Source organism: Myxocyprinus asiaticus, chromosome 31 (genome assembly GCF_019703515.2).
Source record: "Myxocyprinus asiaticus isolate MX2 ecotype Aquarium Trade chromosome 31, UBuf_Myxa_2, whole genome shotgun sequence".
NCBI lineage: Eukaryota > Metazoa > Chordata > Actinopteri > Cypriniformes > Catostomidae > Myxocyprinus > Myxocyprinus asiaticus.
In genome coordinates this window covers 13,979,008-14,002,373 of record NC_059374.1, presented here as the reverse complement: position 1 = coordinate 14,002,373, position 23,366 = coordinate 13,979,008, and the positions used below count along the sequence as shown (strand labels likewise).

Below are 23,366 nucleotides of genomic sequence, written 5' to 3'. Positions count from 1 at the left end.
ACAAAGTGTTTCCAAACCAGTTTTTCACGTCATTTGAAGTATCGACATAGAGTTTATGTGCTAGAGTTAAATGGAAAATATTATTTCGACACTTGTGAAATTTTTGTGATAATGTTTCCATCAACTTTATTTTGATGTGCTAAAACTTTTTTTGCAAAAAATCCTTGGATGGAAACGTAGTTAGTGACTAAAGGTATGCTCTCTCTCCAAAGCATGCAGGGATGAGTAACAAGATTTCATTCAGTTCCATTCTGTGTCATTTGAGCCATCATTGAGTCTGTGTACTGTGTACTTGGCGCCATCTCCTGGTACCCATATGTAATTACAGTGAATGACCCTCTCTGCCCATATTTGGATGACTTCCATTTCTGGTTGAAGCAATCTGAATCCTAATTGGTTTAGCGTTACATGATGCTGGACAACATACTATATAATTTCTGATGAAGTTATCTGATCTAGAAAGGCTAACGTGTTTTTAGCCAGATAGTTAAAAACACCTAATAATATAATGGGTCCAGTTCTTTTCTTCTTCTTATTATTATTGTAAATGTGATATTTTTTATTTTATTTTAAATGTATTATTATAAATGTATTATTTTTTCTTAATATTTTATTTTAATTATTTAGATTGTAAATTATTTATAAATCATGGTAGTATCTGATAAAAGAGTAAACATGTATTGAATGTATACTTGTTGTGTGCTCAAAATGCTAAAAGTAATTTGTTTAAAAAGTATGTTTATGTAATATAAAATGTGACATTGTGAAATTATTTTCATGATAATTAAACACATACCTGCACTCCAAATTGCTATCACTGCGATGCAAAATAAATAATAATATATTACTTAAATTGTAAGTAAAAGTATTTTACTTCAACTATGGGTACTTTTTGCACTTTGTACTTCTAGAAAGAAAAGTATTTTTTTAATTTTTTTTATTAGTCTGTTAACAATTTACAACAGTGTTAAATGCATCACAGGAGATTTCACTGGGATTTCAATGACATGTAATTTATGTGATAAAAATTGCCACCACAGTGTAATTTCCACCTCATCTAGAATTCTGTATTGTGTTTAATAGAATTCCATTGTGGAAATTATGGTGATGGAACAGTTTACGGTAATGGATATCTAGATTTTTATGTATCCTAAATCCACAAAATCAAATAACATGTTCACATTTTTGGATAATTTGGCTTGACTGGAAATGACAGCCAATAAAAATACTCTGCTCTTCTGCTGAACACAAAGATTTTTAGAAGAATATTTCAGCTCTGTTGGTTCATAGAATGCAAGTGAATGGGTGCCAAAATTTTGAAGTTCAGAAAGCACATAAAGGCATCATAAAAGGAATTCAAATGACACTGGTTCAATCTATGTCTTCAGAAGGGATCTGGTAAGTGTGGGTGAGAAACAGATCAATATTTAAACCCTTTTTTAATAATAAATCTCCACTTTCACCTTCTTCTTGTGTTTCTGTTGATTCAATTCTTTGTGCATATCACCACCTACTGTCAGGGAGGAGAATTAATAGTAAAAAAGGACTTTAAATATTATACATTTAGTTTCTCACCCACACCAGTCATATTGCTTCTTAAAATCACTGGAGTCATATGAATTACTTTTATGCTGCCTCTATGTGCTTTTTGGAGCTTGAAAGTTCTGGTCACCATTCACTTGTATTGTATGGACCAACAGAGCTGAGATATTCTTCTAAAAATCTTAATTTGTGTTTTGCAGAAGAAAGACAGTCATACATCTGAGATGGCATGAGGGTGAGAAAATGAGAGCATTTAATTTTTTCTGGTGAACTATTCCTTTAATTTGATGCATGGAAGAAAGAAGTCATATGGGTTTAGACCAACACGGTGGTGAATGATGACAATTTCCATTATTAACCATAATATTAATAATATTTTTATTATTATTATCAATAATAATAATCATTCTGTAATGCATGTTAAATGTGTATCATGTACTGGAATATAGGACAGCAAACATCCATTACGTTATATGTGAAAGTAACTAGTTACTCACTACAAGAGTATTCTTTTTACTGGGTACTTTCTTACTTTTACTCGAGTAATTTTTAACATTATTACTTTTACTTCTACTTGAGTAATTATTTGTTTTAAAGTAATTGTACTTTTACTTGAGTAAAATCTTTGGCTACTCTACCCACCTCTGGTCTGGAACAAGACTAAAAAAATAAAATCTGTAAATAAAAGGCATTTTTAAAAGATATAAAATTAAATGATGAAGGTCTGGTAAAAAGTTCCCAAGTCAGTTTTAATGTGACCTTCATAAAACAAAAAGAGGAAAATCTGTTAGTTTTAATAAATATCAACCCCTGGTGGCATGAATTGCCTTTACACCTTGATACATTATAGTCATAGGTGCAAAAAACATATGCAAGGCACAGGGGCACTATGTAACGCTTATAATGGACGACAATCCCCCCCACCCGACCACGCACACCCCGCTCAACGTTTATAGTGGACGACTCTACATCAGAAACATGAATATTTGCTAGTTTCCTCAGCCAGGACTTCAAAAGCGGGCTGTTTTGATCAGTGTCTGTACAGTGTGGGCCCCTTGTGCCCTTCCTTTACATGCCTACCAAACTGATTACTGCTACATAATTAGCTCTTTAAATAATACCCAAGACTGGAGAGAGAGGGAGAAAGTTAAAAGAAGTAAACACTACTAAGCAGTTTACAGATATTTGGCAAGGATTTAATTTAGGGTCAAATTGACCAAGTGCCTCTGGAAGCATTTCATCTCTAGATCGGCGAAAACTCCAGCAGCACGGCTTCTTCTGAAAATATGTCAATTTTATGGATGTTTGCACGGTTTTCCGAGCAAGTAAACTAAACTCTTTTTCATCCGTTCATGCTGTTTTAATTGAGAGGGGGCTGGTACAGTAGGGAATACATGCTGATTACTGGAAGCGAGTCATAAATATTTAACAATTCCAATTCCATTAAACCCATGAGACATAAATGCTGCTCATTTACAAGTCAGAAAAGAACTCTGGGCTCAAAGTAGCCATAGGGAGTCTCGTCTGAACCGACCTACTGCTGAGTACATTTAGACTATACATAACACCTGAAGGAGATATGTCACAGGTCTCTCTCCAGCTCAATACAACTCACAAAGCAATGTGCAAACCAATACATGGATTTTCTCATCTTGGTAGAGCAATTGGATTGGCTATAGACTATGTTTTCAGTTCATGTCTGTCTTTCTGGAAACTCTGCCTCTGCAGCCTTGTATAGTGAATGTACTGTATGGAGGTTTATTTTTTGTTTCAGTTGACTTTTTTACTTGAATTTATAATATAATGTAGAAAGAGAGGAAAGAAGAGTGTTAATAGGATCAGGACATGATGCAGGACAGATTAAAACCCGCATTCAAGAGCACAATGGTATGCACTTTCCACTGCACCACAGCTCTGAGGAATATATTGGGATTAATTAGTCATCCAACTTTATCTACCTAGTCTCATAGATTGAAAGTTACTATACTACAACTGTGCATTTTATTCACTTTCACGCAAATCATGGGAACTATGGCTGTTTATGACTTTTATAAACACTTATTTTTCACTCTATTCCTCACACCCTGCTATGCTATTATTAAATCAATACAAATTTACTATAAAGCATCCTTTGAAAAAACATGTATTTTAGCGCTTGTATTACAGACCCACCTACATTTACACACTTATTCCAATGTAATAAGCTTGCGCAGTAGCTCACCTGACTCTGAGACCAAACCTCGAGCCCAGCCTAGGACGCTTGAAACAAAAGTGAAGTGAAAGGGCCATAGAAGCGACACGAAATGTGCTTTAATATCAAATTTGCTTTTAAAACACTATCAGTTAGGTTTAGGTGCTGGATTAGGGTAAGGATATCTCTTTTGTTCACCTCTCATTTATCTTTTAGGACACTATTGGTTAGGTTTAGGTTAAAATTTTAGGTTAAGGAGGTACGTTTTACTCATTAAAACATCCATCTAATATTCACATTAAAAGCTTTGTCTGGTTACGACACCATTTTACTCACTTTTGGCGCACCCTGCTGGACATTTCACTGGGAAATTGCAGCCAAATGTGTAATGAAGCACGTCATTTTGCTTGTAAAAATGTTGCCATTGTCATGTAAATTTCATGAAATTAGGCAGAATTGTATAATTAATTTGATGGAGGATACAGTAAATTGGGTTGGAAATCGAGAACCAGTTAAGCCAACTGCACACTGTACGATTTTTACTGTTCTTTATGATTGTCACTTGTTGATTTGTCTTAGATGGCAAAATCATGGCCAAAATTGTACAGTGTAAACCCATCTTTATTCAGAACTGAAAGAAATCCTGCGATGATTTTAATGCTGTTTCGTTCTGTTAACAGTTTTTTTTAATGCATAAATTCTGTCTCACAATGCAGACAGAGCATTTTTTTAATGACAGTTAAGCCCCCCACCCCCAGATATAATAATGAGTCATTTTAATTAATTGTTTTTTATAAATATAATTTAAATATTTAAATATTGAGATTTATTTTATTCAAATTAATATAAATAGGACCCTAATATAATATATAATTACAACATTTACTTAGAATATTTATATATCTATTATTATTATTTTACTATTATTATTTATTTATTTTACTATTAACTTTCATTTATATTTAAATATATATATATATATATATATATATATATATATATATATATATATATATATATATATATATATATATATATATATTAAATTTATATATACTATTATTTAAATATTATTTAAATAAATGCATATTATTTAAATTGTAAACCTTTTATACATCATGGTAGTATCTGTTAAAATGTACACTTAAAATGCATTAAATATGTACTTGACATATACTTAAAGTCCTAGGTGTTTTTTTTTTTTAAAGAACTATATATATATATATATATATATATATATATTCAGATTTCTATCAGTTCACTCACTTACTGAATCGGTCGAAGCAGTTCTTGTCTTAACCAATGAATTGCAAGTCATTACTTTGGTCATGACCAACTCAGAATTAACAGAGAAAGTGTTAGTGTTATCTGTGTTTTTTTTTTTAGTATTAAGGACTAATTATAAGAGGAAGTTGCTTCCTCTGTTGAAAGCACTAATAGAATCAGTGACAGAATCATTAAGTGGAATCCGGATCTGACCCAGAATCATTAAACTCTTTATGATTCCCATTCCTAAGGATAAATGACTACACAAGACTAAGTATTAATGTGTTAAACAGCACAACCCACTTTCTCATCCTACATAGTATTTATCACCTTTTCTAAACACCAGACATTCCTGTTTCTATTAGTCCCCTGAAAAAGAAAGTGCACCTATCAGAAGGCACGTTAATAAATGGAAATTAACATGGTAAATGTAAATGAATAGAGGCTGTGTGATTTCAACTGACATTTATTGCCACTTGGCAGTCCTACCATTAGCAAATTAGGTTTATCCTAGAGCTGTGTCAGACAACTCATCCTGAGAGGAAGGGCTTAATAAATATCACTTGGGTGAAGTCAGACATCTAGATGAATTAGAACCAGAGGTAATGAGTCATGTGAATGAGGTTCTCTCTCTCGCTCTCTCTCTACACCTGTCTTTCACTTGCCAAGTCTCAATCGTTTAATCTGATTCAGATGTGAAGTTCCTACACTAGTGGGGATTCTTTATTTAGTGCCTGTTGTTGTGTTGTTAAAAGGATAGTTAATCTAAATTCCAATAGTTCCAAACCCATAATACTTTCTTTTTACATTGAACACAAAAGGAGATGTTAGGCATTATGTTGGTCTCAGTCACCATTCACTTTCATTGCATCTTTGTTTTTTCATAATATGAAAATGAATGGTGACTGAGGCTGTCATTCTGCGTATCTCCTTTTGTGCTCCATGGAATAAAGAAAGTCACATGTGTTTGGAACAACATGAGGGTGAGAAAATGATGACATAATTTTACTTTTAGGTGAACTATTTCTTTTTACTTTTAAAAGGCATCTGTCCGCAAAGCACCTTCCTGTTATGAAATATCCTATGTCTTTCTTTTGAGTACAAATAATGTGTACCTTTCAAATGATTTCTCTTAAACATTACTGTTGGGCCTATGGAAAAGCTATGCTGCAAATCTGTCTCAGTCCCTAGTGCTGTGTATCTTCCTTCCAATTTTAGCTTGACAAATGTTATCTGCATTAGCAGGGACCCTTAATTGTGTGTTCATCTCTTGATATACTGCCCGTTTTGGAGAGCTAACTTATCATTTCTGGCTTGTCTCACTTTGGTGGTAAACACTGCAGCCACCAGCAATTTCTTCTGCTTTCTCCTCAACACACAAAAACATTGGTAAACTGGGCCAGGAAGAGTTTACTGCGTGTTTTAGTGTTTTGCTACTTATCTAGATGGATATTTAAGGAATAGATCACCCCAAAAAGAAAATTACATCATCTTTTACTCACCCTCATGTTGTTCCAAATCTGTATGACTTTCCTTCTAGGGAAAAATTCGGAAGAATTTTTCTAGTTGCTTGAGCTTTCAAGCTTCAAAAACACCATTAAAATATAATAAAAGTGGTTACTATGACTCGTGTTATATTCCAAGTCTTCTGAAGTCATAAGATAGCTTTGGGTGAGAAGTAGACCTTCAGTTTCCATTCACTACAAATGGAAAAATAGACCAGTACATTCTTAAAAATTTCTCCTTTTGTGTTCCAGGGAAGAAAACAAGTCAAATGGGTTCGGAACAACATGAGGGTCAATAAATGAAGACAGAATTGTAAATTTTTTTACCAAATAAATACAGAATGAGAACACATGAGGATACAAAATAAATTGATTTGTTACCCTCCAGAAGTTAGTGTTGACCCTGAAGTACTTACCGTACACATACAGGGTAAATTCATCGCTGTTGGTGCCGAGGTGGTTGCTGGCCTCACAGCGATATGTGCCGTTGTCTGTTTTGTTCAGTGTTGTGATGATCAGATCTCTGCCCTCCACAATCATTCGTTCAACATCAGGGAGCTCACCTCCATCTTTTGTCCATAAAACTGGCTCAGGCCTAAAAAAAAAAACACAGTGTAGTTTTAGCTAAAGGCCTTTGAAATATGTCTGAACAACCTGTATATTTTCAACACATATGTTATGTATATATGCTTATTGTTAGCCTCAGTCACCATTCACTTTCACTGTATGAAAAAAAGATGCAATGGAAGTGAATGGTGACTGAGGCAAGCATTTTACCTAACATGTCTTTTTGAGTTTCACAGAAGAAAAAAATTATTTGGGTTTGAAACAACAGGGTGAGATAATGACAGAATTTTCATCTCTTTAAAGCAAGTTAAATCTCACAAGACGTCTGGGAACATGCAATTACGCAAAGAACTGATGAACAATTATTTGAACCGATTTTTTGAAACAAACTGTTTGAAAGGACCAATTTGTGCAAATGAGTCAGACTTCACAACAATATTTACTTAGACTAACTTTCAGCTTTCATTTGCCTCCGGTCACGTGGCTCGCTGTGCATGACACCGCAGAGACTCACAGCACGTGGAGGCTAATGCTACTCTCCGCAATCCACGCACAACTCACCATGCGCCCCATTGAGAGCGAGAACCCCTAATCGCAACCACGAGGAGGTTACCCCATGTGACTCTACCCTCCCTAGCAACCGGGCCAGTTTGGTTGTTTAGGAGACCTGGCTGGAGTCACTCAGCACACCCTGGATTCTAACTCGTGACTCCAGGGGTGGTAGTCAGCGTCAGTACTCGCTGAGCTACCCAGGCCCCCAACTTTCAGCTTTTAAAACTCGTATTCTATATGTTTTAATACAAGATAAGCATGCCGTTGATTATCAATGAAAATAATTTAATCTCGTCACTTGAGGACAAAAAAACAGATATGCACCTACCTACAATGGAAGTCTATAACATAAAATAATCTTAGCACCTGCAAGCTGTAATTTCATAGGATATGTTCAGTAGTCTGGTTGTAGTAAATGTTTTATCATTTGTGTTGAGATACATTTTATAGTTTTGTCCTCTACCTCAAAAAGGTCATGCAAAAAGAGTTACAATAGTCTCTCTAAACTATTAAATGACTCACTAAATCTCTCCCAAATATGAAGATCTGATTGAATATTATTGCCTTTTTGTTCTCGGTATGCAGATAAGGTCCGCCTTGAGACGTGATGATTCTGCAAGTTCAACTTTATAAGACACATCACATTCTAACAACGTTCCCGAATAGGTGATTAAAAGAAATCCAGACTCACAGTGGGTTTCCTTTGGATACACACTCCAGTTTGAAGTACTGTCCTTCCTGTGGTACGATTACTGAGTGCACAATCTTTACTTGAGGAGCATCTGGATAAACAAAAGAAAACAAAAACAAAAGCAATGCACACATTACATATACATTTTATTACACAGGCAAACTTGAAATATTGTAAACTACCATTTCGATGCACCGTGCCCTAACCAGACACGCCCATGACAAGTAACCCACAACAGAACATTTCAACGGTGGCCTGGTTTTTATTTATATTTCAGTGAAATCTTATTGGTTTAAAATCCTGGACCTCACTTTCCAACGTTGTTAAAACAGTTTTCTACGAGCAATTTTACAAATGTTCATTATTTTTACGTGCGTTTCATGCTGATTTTTCAGACTTATTTAGAACCATTTTAAAAACCATTTCTTTAGAAGATATGATAGGTGTGTGAGAAATCAATATTGTAGTCCTTTTTTACTATAAATTCTCCTCCCTGCCCAGTAGGTGGCGATATACACAAATAATGCGAACCGCCAAAAACAAAAGAAGAAGCATGAAAGTGGAGATATATAGTAAAAAAATAGGACTTAAATATTAATCTGTTTCTCACACACCTATCATATCGCTCAGTAGCGGTTCTGGCTTGTATGGCGCCCTGGGCGAAACCCCCTTCAGCAACCCCTCCCCTGCTAAAAAAGTTGTTGACAGGGGTGTGTGTGTGTGTGTGTGTGTGGGGGGGGGGGGGGTGTGGCTTGGGGTTGTGGGTGGTTGGAGATGAGATGGCTGGTGGACTTCAGGGTGCCCACTTTTCTGTGCCCCTGGCAAGATGCCGCCCCAGGCTGCCCATGTCGCCCATGCCTAAATCCGCCCCTGATATCGCTTCTGAAGTTGTGGATTTAACAACTGGAGTATTATGGATTACTTTTATGCTGCCTTTATATGCTTTTTGGACTTTCAAAGTTCTGGCCACCATTCACTTGCATTGTATGGACCTACAGAGCTGAGATATTATTCTAAAATTCTTAGTTTGTGTTTTTTTTTTTTTTTTTTTGCAGAAGTAAGAAAGTTATACATGTCTGGGATGGCATAAGGGTGAGAAAACGAGAGAATTATCATTTTAGTGTGAACTATCCCTACAACAAATAGATTGAGTTCAAATAAGTCACTAAAGTAAAAATTCGTTTTACGTTTGGCTTGTAAAAATGAGAGTTGAATAATCGAATACCTCCAAAGGGAACATAATGTGAAACGGCCACTGCCGTTTAAACAAACAAATATTTACAATTGAGAATATCTCTACAATAAACAAAAATCAGTTTGTGGCATTGAAACTAGATGCTAGATCTCAACTTGATTGTCAAGGATAACACAGAGTCAGACATGTTTCATCGTGGCTCTTGTTATTTTAACAACATTACTAGATATTTTAACACTCATTGTTATATTATAACAATACAGGGTACCTGGTACTGTGGCACTGGAAGAATTTTGTGAGTAAATAAAAGTACTGTAAACATGTTATTCAATAATATATTGGTAGAAGTTTAGTTGTTTTCTTAAAATAATTGCTGGTTTGATCCCCACAGCCACCACCATTGTGTCCTTGAGCAAGACACTTAACTCCAGGTTGCTCTGGGGGGATTGTCCCTGTAATAAGTACACTTTAAGTTGCTTTGGATAAAAGCATCTGCCAAATGCATAAATGTAAATGCATCACAACAATTCACAATTTACCTGGGTAAGTTTCTAAGTGTGGGAGTTTGATCCAGGAATGAGTAACTTAATATCTAAAACATGGGTGCATACAGTATCTCTGCCTTCATGGATCATGGCATCACATAGAGCATTTGATGGCTAATAATAATAATATATATATATATATATATATATATATATATATATATATATATATATATATATATATATATATATCACTATATTGCCAAAAGTATTCGCTCACCTGCCTTTAGATGCATATGAACTTAAGTGACATCCCATTCTTAATCCATAGGGTTTAATATGACGTCAGCCCACCCTTTGCAGCTATAACAGCTTCAACTATTCTGGGAAGGCTTTCCACAAGGTTTAGGAGTGTGTTTATGGGAATTTTTGACCATTCTTCCAGAAGCGCATTTGTGAGGTCAGACACTGATGTTGGACGAGAAGGCCTGGCTCACAGTCTTCACTCAAATTCATCCCAAAGGTGCTCTATCGGGTTGAGGTCAGGACTCTGTGCAGGCCAGTCAAGTTCTTCCACACCAAACTCGCTCATCCATGTCTTTATGGACCTTGCTTTGTGCATTGGTGTGCAGTCATGTTGGAACAGGAAGGGGCCATCCCCAAACTGTTCCCACAAAGTTGGGAGCATGGAATTGTCCAAAATCTCTTGGTATGCTGAAGCATTCAGAGTTCCTTTCACTGGAACTAAGGGGCCAAGCCCAGCTCCTGAAAAACAACCCCACACCATAATCCCCCCTCCACCAAACTTCACAGTTGGCACAATGCAGTCAGACAAGTACCGTTCTCCTGGCAACCGCCAAACCCAGACTCGTCCATCAGATTGCCAGATGGAGAAGCGTGATTCGTCACTCCAGAGAACGCGTCTCCACTGTTCTAGAGTCCAGTGGCGGCGTGCTTTACACCACTGCATCCGACGCTTTGCATTGCACTTGGTGATGTATGGCTTGGATGCAGCTGCTCGACTATGGAAACCCATTCCATGAAGCTCTCTACGCACTGTTCTTGAGCTAATCTGAAGTGTGTAAACTAGGATTTGCCCAGTTTTATGAACTGGTAGTGGAAAATATATAGTTTTAATTAAACTAAAATGGTTAACATTTCATTGTCTTCATTGTCACATTTTCCTTTGATACCTACAGTAAGTTCGAAATTTCAAATATTGATTTGCTTTCCAATAAAAGCGTTTCTAAACACTGTTTGCTTCTTTTTTTCACAAGTTCACAAGTGACTGCCTTGTGATCCATCACAGGCTTCAAAAGAGATTTTGTTTAGCACCAAATGGGCTCCTCCATACACACTGACCGTTTTAATGTCATGTTTTCTTTGGAGATGTTTGATTATTCAACTCTCAGTTTTTACAAGCTAAATGTGAATGACTTTCCATCTGTTAAATATGTTGCAAATCTACTAGCACGCATCAAATACAGGGCCATGAGTTAAAACTTAAATAAAAAATGAACAGAAACATATACCAGTGAAAACCACTGAATACTATTTTAATACATTTAAATAATATTTTGTTTTGAAAAAAAAAAAAAAAAAAAAAAAAAAAAAAAGAACCACCTACGGAATAAAAACTTTTCTAAACACTTTTATCTTCCCTTTTTTCTTCTTTTTACATGTTTGGTTGTCAACATAGTCTTGGTGAAAGAAAATCATTAAAGAACAGGGAAACCCATCATGCCATCTTGTTTTTCCCATACAGAATTACACAGGGCCCGTCTGGTCTGACCCCCTGTTCACACCTAGATATGTGCCTAACCTGAAACCCCTCCCACCCCAGGTCCGTGTGTACCAGTAGGAACTCATTCACCACTTGGAAGTTCTTGTGAAAGTACTTTGCTTAGAAAAATGTACGATTATTTGTGATAAATACACATCTTAAAATGCAATGAATTATATTTTATACAACTCTATTGTTGAAATGATGTTGGGGGTCCAAAAACAGGTGAGGTCATAAATCTTATTTTGACACATGGTACAGGATATTTACCACCACTGCAGTGAGGACAGAAAATGTACTTGATGTTGGAATTTGTTGTATCGTGGTTAGGACACGATCTTAGCCTAAATGATACAATTTCAACAGTTTTATTTGTTGAGATTCTCGCTAGATGGGGCAATATTTGTATAATTAGATCATATTAAGTTGTCTTTTTCCCTCTTCTTTTTTTAAAGAAAATCAGAACAAAAATGAGGATCTCAATTAGGATGACCGTATCAAACTAAAATGTAAACTAATACAACTACAGAAACAAAACACATTTATATAGCTGCACAAAAATATAGTGATAAACAGCATGTAACAAAATATTTAATTCACTTCACTGAACACTACGAGCAATGACTCAATCATCTCTTTTTATGGAAATGAGCCAGTGTTTGGTAAGTTACTTTCAAAAGTAACCCACTACTGATTACTAACTACTTTTTGGAAAATTGTAATTAGATTATTTTACTAATTACTTCATCTGGAAAGTAATCAGATTACTAATTATTTACTTTGAAGTTACTTTCTAAAACCAATCAAACCTATGAAAAAAAACTAATGTGACACCAATAGCTCTTTTAGTACTTTAATATTGACTGAAATATTAACCAAATTACAGCAATATGACAAAGACAGCAACTTCCAATTGAGATCCAATGCATTTCTAAAAATGCAACTTAACTTTCTGATCTCAAATATGCTGTAGTAGTATCTTAAGGGGTGTGTGTGTGTGTTTGTCTGCTATCTACAACCTTCTTGGTTGTGTGTGGCATGTATGTGTACAGTATGCTTGTATACCTGTGTTTACATGTGTTGTTTCTTTTCGGTGTGCATATACAGGTTTGCTTGTGTGTTGCATCATGCATGTCTGTGTGCATGTATGTCTGTTTGTGTGTGTGTGTGTACATTACAGCGAGTGGATTATCTCCCTGCTTGTGCACGGACGAATTTAGTATCTTTCATCACCTGCACATCTGTTACGCTATAGCATTATGTTTGTGTTTAATTGTGTACAGTACATAAAGAACATAAAATCCGTTAGCTTAGCGACGTCTTTTTCAAGACGCCGTTCTACAAATGTTTCCACATTTGAGCGATATATCCCTCTGTCAGACGGGAACAAGTGCTGTTTTCCATATACACCCGAAACCGATCCCCTCTCCTCCCACGTCAGCTGCAGAGGGACACCCGAGGGAGGCGCGCGAGGATGGTGTAGAGCACGGAGATTTGAGGATTTGTCGGCGGCCCAGCCTTGCGTGCCTCTCTCCTCCAGCCAGGGCTGGGAGCATGCTGACACAGAGCTCGCTGAGATTGATTGTGAGCGCATGAAAACTTGAAACGCTTCACTTTCGTTTTCAATTTGAATAAACAACTACACTCCGCTGCATCCATGGTAACACAGCTCACTCATCTGCCATCTCCTCAATACATATCCTTTATGCCATGGTGGTTTGTTAGAGCACATGCTCATTAGCTGACACAGCAACACATATAGAAGTACCAACATAGGAACGTAATACATTTTAAAATGCAATTTAGTTAATATGATTGTTTTAGCAATAAATTTGTAATCCAAGTAACTTAATTTTATTCATGTCTGTAACTGTAATCAGGTTACTTAATTTTGCGAAGTAATACGTTACATTACTGCGTTACCGCGAAATTTAATCAGACTACAGTAACATGTTACTTTGTAACGCGTTACACCCAACACTGAAATGAGCCATTTAACAAACTTTTCAAAGAAAAAAAAAAAAAAAAGTGAAGTGAAATGAAATGGCCTTCCCGGCACTTCTTGAGAGAAAGAAATTGTCAAGCTACACCAAATGTTTTCGGGAAAAAAATAGCTTCAATTTCAGGAGTGAAAGTGATCTAACAGCATTGACTCACAGTGGACCTCCAGCACCTCTGTGACCTGGTATGGCACAGAACCCAGAGCTATATGCTCTACCATGCAGGTGTAAGCTGCTCCATCGTCTTTCCTGTCCACTTTGAGGTGTATTATACTCCTGACCGTGAATGACCTCCCAGTGGCGTTCACCTCCTTCTGACCTGCCCGAGCACAGACACACAAAACCCACATTAGAATCTTATATATACACACTGTACATCACTGATTTAATCATGCATTGTCATTAGCACAGTCATCCATATGGTCATCCAAGATAATTAAAATAGCCTATAAAAATATATTACACAGGACACTGTGAAAAGTAAATACAGTCAGTTCACCCAAAAATTAAAATTCTGTCATCATTTACTCACCCTCATGTCATCTAAACCCATATGACTCTCTTTTTTCCCCCCATGGAACACAAAAGGAGATGTTAGGCAGAATGTTTAGCCTCAGTCACCATTCACTTTTGCACTTTCATTGTATAGAAGAAAAAAAAAGGCCTATCATGCCCAACACCCTTTTGTATTCCAAAGAAGAAAGTCAGTCATACAGATTTGGACAAGTTGACAAAGAAAAAAGATTGACACATTTTTAATCTATGGATGAACTATCCCTTTAAGGAGTTATTAAAAATGACCCTTAACAAGAACTTTTTCTGTTGTTACCTCTAATCAGATTGATTCCATCATATTACATTTTATTTTGACTTGCATAAAACCAGTTAATTTAGATGTTACCACATGAAGGTCATTTTTAAAGGTTTTTAAGGTTACCTGACAATTGTTTTTTTTTTATTTTTTTTTTTTTACAGTATATGTTATATACAAAACATTTTTACAATGCTTTTCATCAGGGGCTCTAACCTAATTATATGAGGTGGGATTATATTTATAGGTATAGCATGGTGGATAATGGTTTCTTCTATAGACTTCAGAACAGAAAATGTGCTTCAGGTGGTAACACCTAAATTAACTGGTTTCATTCAAAAGTCAAAAATATGATTTAAGATCACTTTATACTGAACGTAAATACATTAAGTTACACCAATAAAACTAATTTTAAGGATTAAACCAGGTAGAAAAAGCTCCTTAAGGTAATTACCACTTTTAACAGTGCATGTCTTAACTTACAAAAGAATAATATATTATTGCAATGGTTTTTAGGCATGTACCATGGTAATGGCATGTTTTTTTTTAAAGGAAATTGGAATACCACGTAAAAACCATTTTCTATGTATATGTTAATCATTCAGTACCATAGTATATTTTAAGAACCATGGTATTAACATCTGGTGTGATCACTGTACCCTGGTACAACCACAGTACCTTTTTTTTTTTTATATATATATAAGGGTGTGATATTATAATTGCTGTTTATTATGTGTGATTAGGCAGGCATTATTCTTAAACCTTATGCATTTACACATCAACATCATTGTGACGAGGAGGAGGGTGTGGCAGGGCCGTGAGGGTGCACGGCTGGCACTGAATCAGATGATCAGTGGGAGAGCGAGATAAAGGGGGGCCGGAGACGCCAGTTTGAGAGAGAGAGAGATGCATGCAGCCACTGTGTGTGTGTGCATCTTTGTTTTATGTTGTTTTAAGTTGAGTTTTGTAATTAAAGTTAAGTTGACTGTTCTGGCAGCTCCCGCCTCCTCCTTGCCCATCCCCTACCCGTTACATTGTTGCTGAAACCCAGGAGGGAGGAGGGATACGCTGCCGTGGAGTCCTCACCGCTGCTGTCCACAAGGGGAGGAGCCACGGCCGTCCGCCGGGGGGATGGAGGAGTCGCTGCTGGCCGCCGGGAGTCGGAGGAACCGCTGCCATCCACCAGGAAGGGGAGGAGCCGTTCTGTCTGGCAGGGGTCGGAGGACTCACTGCCATCTGCCCAGGGAGGAGCGGCTGTCAGGGGACTGGAGGGGTGGTTGAGGACCGAGCGACGGCGTGTCTGGGGACCGGCAAGCAAGTTTTTCTCTCTCTCTCTCCTCTCTCTCTCTCTGTGTGTGTGTCTCCCGCTCGCCCTTTCCCTCTCCCTCCCCCAGGTTTCCAGGAGGTGGGGTGGACCACCGGCTGGCGGAACAGCTGGAAGGGCAGCGTCTCCCCTTCAGAGATGGGGGTGGGGTGGGGGGGTGTGTGGAGTAGGTCAGTCCCGATGGCACCCCGGCCTGAATCAGGCAGTGGAGGAGTGTGTGGCCGGGCCGTGAGGGTGCATGGCCTGCGCTGAGTCAACTAATCAGTGGGAGAGTGAGATAAAGGGGAGCCAGAGATGCCAATTAGAGAGAGAGAGAGAGAGAGAGAGAGAGAGAGAGAGAGAGAGAGAGAGAGAGACGCACATGGCTGCTGTGTATGTGTGTGCGTCTTTGTTTTAAGTTGAGTTTTGTCATTAAAGTTAAGTTGACTGTTCTGTCGGTTCCCGCCTCCTCCTTGCCCGTCCCCTACCCGTTACAATCAGTTTTAAATAATATTCTTGTGGTTGTAGCAAATATTTCATCATGTGATCAGTTACAGTACACAGAAGAACAGAAATCTAATCTAACCTGCAGAAACCCTCTAACAGAAAATATCCTAATATTATGTACATTTGGACAATGAAGCCACAATTAAACATTTATGAAAATCATTACTAGATAACAAAATATCAAACCAAGGCGCATTTATTTTAAAGAAAGATTGCGCAAGAACAATTTTCAAAGTAAACTCCTTAACTTTTCTCTTATGAATAATATAAAATATACTATATTTATACTATGCTATTTTCTGAGTTATCAGTATACCATATGCATGTACACATCCATATCATACATGCTGTTTTTTTCCTCAAAGTGGTGCTGGTGTTTCAGTGATTGACTAGATTTACATTTGACATTACTATTTGACAAAAAAGCAACATGGAAGTAAACTATAGCCAATACATCACATGAACAGTATGATTTGGCTATTGTCATTTAGCTGTACGTTGTACGTCTGTTTAGACTCAATAAGTGCCTGAGAAAATACATTTGTATTGTGTAGCTTACTGCAGGCCCGTAGCAAGGTAGTTTGGGCCCCCTGACTGTATATTGCTCTAAACCCCTTTCCTATTAAAACATACAGTTTAGAATTTGTTGTGGGGCCCCCTGGACCTTTGGGCCCCTAGAATCGTTACCACGTTTCACCCCACTAGCTACGGACCTGGCTTACTGTATGTGTAGCTTAAAATGTGTTTGACAGCAAATTGTGTCAAAGTTTCAGCATGGATGAATCCCGTTATATCATTTGTTGCATCATCTTTTTGATACATGAAAAATAAAACAGCAAAATATAACAGAATATATACTACTCTATTTTCTAATTGTTTTGAAAATGCTTTTAAAATTGTATATTTGGGCATTTTGTAGATCCATTTGTGATATGTATGTGCCGGGTCACATGATTCAGCATGAGACGCATTTTACTTCCGTAATGTGACATATTTCCAAGTAAAACAGGATAATTAATGATAAAATAAAGAATGGGACTTACATTTATTTTGAATTTTGAATTACTGTCGTCTTCCATCTTTGTGACCCACACAAAAATGTACTGTGGTGGTACCATGGAACGATAATGGTATCAGAAGGTAATACCAAGGTACTTTAATGCTATACAATGATTCTGAATGATTAACATATTTACATGGTTTTTACATGGTACTCCGGAGTAAATACAATGGTATCAATATGATACATGTCCCAAAAATCGTGGTATGACAATGGTACCATGTTAAAAAAAAAAAACAAAACAAAAAAACTACAGTACTCTCGTTTTTTTTTTTTTTTTTTTGTAAGCAGAGTTAATCTATAACATGCTCATATAAAAAAATAAATTACGATTTATGAGTTTCTGCATGAATCTGAAACCCTGCTGGTGCTTAATACGCCTTAATTTCATATACAGCAGCTGGTGGTGAATAATAAAAAAAAAGTGTTGATGCTAATTGCTGTGGAATATGGTGCAGTGTGATATCTGGTCAGTGGTGTGAAAGCTAGACATTATGCATGGTAAGGCAGCTGAAAGCATAGCCCCCTTGATCCTATCCAGAAATATCAACACCAGTGTCAGTCAGACACTCCCTTTGCATTGCCTACAGCGTTGCCGAGCTCCTCTAGATGCATCGCATCATCTGATGCTTCAGAAAGATTGATCACCTTTTTTGAAGTTGAGCTTAACGGCAAAGAAATGTTTTGCCCATTTTTATGTTGTGTTCCCTAGATATGCTCAGGTCCCTTCCTTAATGTAGATTTTTTTTTTTCCCCCTGCCATATTATTGTCCACCAGGCATAAGTCTGATCTCAGAGAACCACATTTCTATACCTATATTTTTGCAAAATTATGCTTGTTATACGTTTCGTGGCAGTTTTCTGTCCATTTTCTGAGTAAAACGACAGATTATGAGTTCATAAACACTTACTTTTTTTCTCTCTGGTCCTCTACACAATGCTATCTTATGTGTGCTCGCATTTGTGCTTGAGTTTCAAGAGTTGCATGCACAGCCTGCATTTAAAGTTCTGTATCCATCAACATGACCCAATCCACCAGGCTTCATATCTCTGACCCTGCTAAAGTGAGCGGTATCTCGCTGTGTTACATATTCTGTTTGGGCTGCCAAGCTGGTCTCTAGAAGCCGATCCAATCCTTCTCATGAGAACAGATCACAGGCTGAGATTTCTTTGAATTGGAGTGAGTGACAGGGAGTCTGGCTGTGATGCCATGTTCTCACATGTCACTGGCCTTTAAGTATGGGTTGCATGAATGCCATCTATGAATCAGGCCTGTCTAACAGTGTCTCGGGCCATCAATCACCACCACCAAATCAGCCGACTGGGGCTCCTGTCTGAGACATGCAAGCCACAGTCCTTGGAGGAACTAAATATTATTTGAAGCTCTCAGAGGTAACGTATTTGTTAAAGTTTGGATTAACTGTTTAACTGAGTTTTGTTGTATTAAATCAAGGCTATTTAATTTCATTCCTGGAGGACCACTGTCCTTGATCAAATACATCTGAACAAGCTAATCAAGTTTTCAGGATTACTTGAAAATGACATGCAGGTGTGGTTGATAAGGCTTGGAAATAAACTCTGCAGGCCGTTTGCCCTCTAGGACAAGAGTTGAATAACTTACATTATCATTCAACAGGTAAATTCAAAAACTTACGACAAAGTGATAAAGATTGTGGTGCACAATTGTTTACACTGACAATTCCTTTGCTATAGCTTTAAAGGTAAAATATGTCATTTCTGCACATCGGCGGTACTAAACAGGATTTACACATTTTCAAATGCAAGAAGTTTGTTGGGACAAACAATTGTAAAGGAATAGTTCACCCAAAAAATAAAATTCTCTCATCATTTACTCACCCTCATGCCATCCCAGATGTGTATGACTTTCTTTCTTCTGCTAAACACAAACAAAGATTTTTGGGATGGCATGAGGGTGAGTAAATGATGAGAGAATTTACATTTTTGGGTGAACTATTCCTTTAAGTCAGAAGTTGATATGTCGGATCGTTCATATTAACAGGGCATTGTGATTTTTTCTGTGCACGTGTGTGTGCTTTTTTTTTTTTTACACAAATCAAATAAATAATTTGTATCATTATAGCAGTATATATATGATACTGTATATGCTATATTGTATCAATATAGCATATCAAATCATATAAAATATTCAGTCAAAACCCTGCTCAACTAATATTACATATCAAGAAATCACACTTACTAAATCCTGTTACAATGTTCTTGTGTACCATTGTCACTATAAGCAGCTAATTGAAGTAAAAATCTTGGAGTATATTAATTTATCCTATAAAAAATAAAACAACGAAGTTGTTTACTGTCGTCTTCCATCTTTGTGACCCACACAAAAATGTACTGTGGTGGTACCATGGAACGATAATGGTATCAGAAGGTAACACCAAGGTACTTTAATGCTATACAATGATTCTGAATGATTAACATATTTACATGGTTTTTACATGGTACTCCAGAGTAAATACCATGGTATCAATATGCATTGACAAAGACTGCAGCTTTGTCAATGCATGCAAGACACAAACTGGTCTTGTATGGTTCTACTTTAGAAAGTGATTTCACTGAAATGATGAATTTAATCTCAAAGCAATGGTGAATAAGATTTTTTTTCTGTAACAGCTTTACTTAATCATTACGCACTATCAACTACTAAATATATTACCAAAAAATACTTGCTCGTATTTTATAAACACAACTGTTCAGCAAAATGGTAAACACACTGATAATTATAGTAACTGGTTTTTGAGCATTTTTAAATGATAGAAAATTAGTATCTAAGGCCGTCAATTTAACGTTTTAATCCAGTGCGATTAATCATATAAAAATAACATGTTAAACAATTAACACAATTAATGAGGTCACAGTAATAAGAATTTTCCTAACAAAGGAGCAATTCAAAATTGAAATGGCAACTTCATGTTTGTGAGTCTTAGTCAGCAGGGGGCAGTAAGCGCAGCTACAGCTGTACAGGATATGCGCAGCTGTGCAGACGACAAACCGACAGCTATTTAAAGACACCTGGACAGAACAGAATGTAGAGGCCTCGAAATTTGTTTTTTTAAAGTTTCAAACTACATTTAACTACAGTGTCCTAAAAACCTGCCATTTATGGCTAGAGATGCTGACAATCAGTGAAACGCAATTCAACCACAATGAGACGCTGCAAAAGCATCTGTCTGATGTATGTGTTCAGACAGAATGCAAGAACGTGTCCTGTGTGAAGATCTTTTAAGTCTACCTTGGACAGGATGATGGACTCATCTTTTTATGGACTAAAATGGATTGCTTTGGACTTTAGGCGAATGATAGGCTTATGTTCAATTATATGTAAATAAAACAAACCAAATATTGTCTCTAAGCCACTTTTTGCATAATCTAATCAATGCTTTACCCTTCTGCCTCTAATGTAATGTCTTTGAATTATCTGAATTATGTTTATTACATATTATATGTATAATTATTTTGATTATTATATATTGAATTATTTTCATTTGGGAGCCTTTTTATTTTTCAGCAAATATTGTTATATCCAATTTTTTTTTTTTTTTGTGATTAATTTGATTAATTAATTCGCATATCATGTAATTAATTTACAAATACAAATTTTAATTGATTGACAGCCCTACTCTTATCATGTGAAGACGAGGATCTGCAGTGTCAGTCCCATTCTAAATATGTCACAAAAAAACAACAACTTTCTTATTCAATGAAACAGAACAGGAGAAAAAAGTTCATTTTTTTTTCTTCTTATAGGCAGTCCCTTAACTCTTTCGGGGGGCCTGGGACCACCAGCCACCCCTTAATTTAAACACTGACTTACTTGTAGTTGTGTCAGCACATTAACTGCAATACAAGTAGTTTAACATAAATAAATAAATAAATAAATAAATCACACATAGCCTCTAACGTCTAAGATTATAGAAGTTATATCATGTAAAATGCTTTGGAAAGAGCTAACCCAGAATGCACACATACATCTCCGAGATGTCTATTTTAGATCTTTTTATCTGGAAAGCTTCACAATCTAATTAACATCTGCAAAACATCTTAAAAAGATATTCCAAATCATAAACATCACAAAGGCATTCTGCTGAATGTAAGCCGTGGAGTAAATATTAAAAAAGAATGAAAAAATAAATGATCAATCTTTTAATTTAAAAATAAAAACTTGGATAAACCAATTTATAAATGAACAAATAAATAGACACATTTAAATGTGTTTATTAAATTCACATTTAAAAACGAAATTATATTTAACAGTTAAATTGTGCATTAATAAACTGTGTTTTTAATTCATGTTTCAAAAGCAATTAAATGTAACAATTAAATAGCATATTAATAAGTCATTTTAAATGCACCTTTTAATTTGCATTTAAAAAAAGCATTTGGCCATTGCTTTTCTTCATTCATTTGCCGGTTGCTTTTCTTCGTCTATTTGCCAGTGGCTTTTCTTTTTCCAAAATAAAATGAAAAATAAAAGCCATTGGCTAATAAATTTTGTCCATTTATTTGTCCATTTATAAATTGGTTTATTTATTCACATTTTTATTTTCAAATGAATAGACTGATCATTTATTTCTTCATTCTTTTTTAATTGGCACTCCGCGTCTTCCATACATACATCTTACAAATGTATTGCAGAAGAGCAAACAACGTAAAAAAAATACATCTTCCAGATGTAAACACACATCAAATAGATGTCTGGGTGATGTACGTGTGCTATCAGGGAAAGTACAGTCATGAAAGTGCTTGTATAAAGATGCACATTCCTATGTACCACTTGTATACCAACAAAAACGAAGCATTCAATGCAGACGATCAGTTCTAGTCGATCCAGTGGGATTTGTTTACCTTGCACCTCCTTGTCGTTTCTAAACCATCGGATGTCAGAAGCAGGTTTGCTGCCAGATGTGGTGCATATCAGTGTGACATCCTCCCCCTCTAGAGCTGGTCTCGAGAGGCCTGTGATTTCTGGTTTTGCTGGAACACCTGAGATACAAACAGAATTGGAGGATTTCATTACAAACACAATATGTATTGTGAAACAAATAAAACAGACTTGACTTGACATAAAAAGAGTCGGTTGTGCATTGTGACATATTAGGCTGCAGGTTGTAACAAAATATGCATTCATTTTGCCACTTAATTCAGAAAGTCCTCTATTTTATACATAGTTATATCATGGTTAAATATCGTTTCTCCCTTCTTGTGTTTCATTTTTTGTTTATATGGTGTGTAGAATATTATAGAGGTACTTTCAGGTCTACATTTTAAGGTCAAGAAAATTAAGAGAGCGTATAAATGTCCTAACACTATGTAAATCTAGCAGTTTTAAAAAGGTAGGGCCGATCATACAGCAAATCACACAGTCACAGTGACACATCTAATCAGTCTCTATCAGCCAGTGTGAAATACTCTCATTTCCATCACTCCCTATACTGCCAAACTGCAACATGAGAACAAGAACCTGTGAAGAGAACACACTGACCTCAGATCAGTGATGGGTGTGTTGACCTTAAAGCCATAGATTGATGTAGATGATGGAGACTGATCTATGGGAGTTCTTACCTAGAACTGTGAGGTAGGCCTTGGAAGTCTTGACAGGCATGGTGAAGAGCGAGCATGTGTACTGTCCTTCATCTGACAGAGTCACGTCATTGATGCTGATGGTCAGCTCCTTCCATGAAGCTCGAACCAGTTCAATCCGGTTGTCCCTTAATGCTAAAATAGAAAGGCATATTATTAATGATCAATAACAAGGTTAAAATGCTGGAGAAGACATCATTGGGCATTCCAACTGAATGACGGACGGTTTCCCGGACAGGGTTTAAATTAAGCCAGGAGTAGGCCTTAATCTAGAATAGTTAATCATGGTTTA

At 36.4% G+C, this 23,366-nt stretch overlaps 1 protein-coding gene across 3 annotated transcripts in view; it reads right to left on the bottom strand.

Annotated features, from left to right (window-relative positions):
* The window catches only part of LOC127421897 (cell adhesion molecule 2-like), a 339,569-nt gene that overhangs the window by 22,609 nt on the left and 293,594 nt on the right, over positions 1 to 23,366 (bottom strand). For all 3 annotated transcript variants that reach the window (XM_051665104.1, XM_051665106.1, XM_051665105.1), the window contains exons 4-8: positions 23,057 to 23,209; positions 22,340 to 22,477; positions 13,935 to 14,096; positions 8,315 to 8,405; positions 6,921 to 7,099 (exon numbers count right to left, since the gene is read on the bottom strand). In XM_051665104.1, coding sequence (XP_051521064.1) covers positions 6,921 to 7,099; positions 8,315 to 8,405; positions 13,935 to 14,096; positions 22,340 to 22,477; positions 23,057 to 23,209 — 723 coding nt within the window. The remainder of the gene's footprint in view (positions 1 to 6,920; positions 7,100 to 8,314; positions 8,406 to 13,934; positions 14,097 to 22,339; positions 22,478 to 23,056; positions 23,210 to 23,366) is intronic.